The sequence below is a fragment of the Branchiostoma floridae genome, chromosome 5 (genome assembly GCF_000003815.2).
Source record: "Branchiostoma floridae strain S238N-H82 chromosome 5, Bfl_VNyyK, whole genome shotgun sequence".
NCBI lineage: Eukaryota > Metazoa > Chordata > Leptocardii > Amphioxiformes > Branchiostomatidae > Branchiostoma > Branchiostoma floridae.
Genome location: NC_049983.1, coordinates 29,401,240 through 29,403,109, shown reverse-complemented (window position 1 = coordinate 29,403,109; position 1,870 = coordinate 29,401,240). Strand labels below are relative to the sequence as shown.

At 41.5% G+C, this 1,870-nt stretch overlaps 1 protein-coding gene across 3 annotated transcripts in view; it reads right to left on the bottom strand.

The window, feature by feature from the left end:
• Positions 1–707: 707 nt before the first annotated feature.
• The window catches only part of LOC118415247 (THO complex subunit 7 homolog), a 53,236-nt gene continuing 52,073 nt past the window's right edge, over positions 708–1,870 (bottom strand). The window contains exons 6-8 of one of the 3 annotated variants that reach the window (XM_035819685.1): positions 1,684–1,750; positions 1,149–1,218; positions 708–1,017 (exon numbers count right to left, since the gene is read on the bottom strand). In XM_035819685.1, the coding sequence (XP_035675578.1) occupies positions 962–1,017; positions 1,149–1,218; positions 1,684–1,750 (193 nt within the window). In that variant the 3' untranslated portion in view covers positions 708–961. The remainder of the gene's footprint in view (positions 1,018–1,148; positions 1,219–1,683; positions 1,751–1,870) is intronic. The other 2 variants (XM_035819686.1, XM_035819684.1) reach the window with 2 other exon arrangements.

The window sequence follows — 1,870 nt, the reverse complement described above, 5'->3', positions numbered from 1 at the left end:
CAGCTCCCAGACCTGGTCGTCCCTCTTGTGCCATGATGAGGGCATCAGTGGGAGGACCAACCTGGGGTGTCCTACAAAATCGGTGTCCAGAGCTGCATCAAACGATGGGAGAAATGCATAACTCTGGGTGATTCCTATGAAGAGAAAGACTAATAACTGTGCCAAGTTTCATTAATCTCCTGCTATGGGAAATGGGTCAGGACCATTACTAATTGCACGCCCCTCGTATCACAGTCGAGGTATGACATAACGTGTAACATCTCACCAACACACAAATTGTTGAAACATACAGAAGTTCTAGGCAGGGTTTTATAGGCAAGACTTTCATCATTTTAACTTTATTCAACATAAATGCATCACTTTTTTCCAAGAACATGTTTAAATATGACCATTTTTTCAGATGACAGATGTTAACATGATTTCTTATCCTTGTGTTAAATAACAAAACCAACGAACATCTACTACAGTGTCCACCAGTGTAACAGATACCATGTGCTGCAGACCAGATAGATACGATAATAAAACACTGCACTAAAACAATCAGGACTTTTAAATTCTTTTAAATTCAGAATCTGTATTTGGTCCACTTTCAAACCATTTTCAATCCCTTTTCTTGATTGTTTAAACCAATGTTTGGATACCAGCAAAGTATCTAACTCCATGTGCTGGAACCTACATCTAGTGCTATGTGCTGGGGCCTACATGTAGTGCTATGTGCTGGGGCCTACATGTAGTGCTAGGTGCTGGGGCCTACATCTAGTGCTAGGTGCTGGAGTCTGCATCTACCATGATGTGCTAGGACATGTATCTAGCATTATATGCTTGATCCCACAAAAAGTGCAAGAATCTAACACTTGGTTCAGGACCTTACACCTTGTGCTACTGTGTAGGTACTCAAACCATAACTCTGGGACTATGTGCTGGGGCGTGTATCTAGCAATGCTCTAGCATAGATCTAGCGCTAGGTGCTGGAGCCTGTCTCCATCTGTTCCTCTTCATCCTCATCCTTCTCATCTTCTATCAGGAAGAAAAGAAGAAAAAAATTACTTTGTGCCCAACAAGCACAACTGCAGTAAACACAAACGTGAGGTTTGGTAACCGTAATTCATCACCATGACAACAACAGGAACAAAGAGGACATGACTTACCTTCTAGCATGGCCTGCAACTCATGGATGGAGGTGACCAACACATGGAACTGTTTCTGGCGCATCTCCATCTGAAAGGATCACACAGTTGTTATGCATTTAAAGATATACATGACTTGTATACTGTCTTATGGATCTGGATTATGTTCATGGATTTATCTGGTGTAATCCTGACCTTAAATGAAAAGCAATGAGCAAGCTGATCTGACCGCTTCATGTTGGAGTTCTTCACCAAACATGTCAATACAACGGCATCTAATCAACTTTCAAGATCTAATAATGTATCAGCATGAAAAATCTGTGCCTGGGACATTTAGGCCACACCAAAGTGTTTCCATGGGTCTCGAACATGTCAACAAGATATCTAGCAAGATGACAACAATGAAACTGTGGGTAACACTTGGTGAGGATTAGGAAGCATCACTGACCTTTTGGAGCTGAAATTAGAAGATGAATCTATGCCTACTGTAACTTTAACACAACAATAAATTTGTGTTGATGAATACAGAGTAACAATAATCTACTGGGTTCCTTACCTTGGCCTCCAGACCCTCCCTGGAGTCCTTCAGTGTCTTAAGTTCCTTCTGCAGCTCTTCAAGTCTCCTGAGGACAGAAAACACTTTCTCTGAGATTACTGCACATAACGTCTTACAACTGTTACAGTAGAGCCTACACTTTCTCTGAGAATACTGTGGACGCTGCACATAACTTCTTACAACTGTA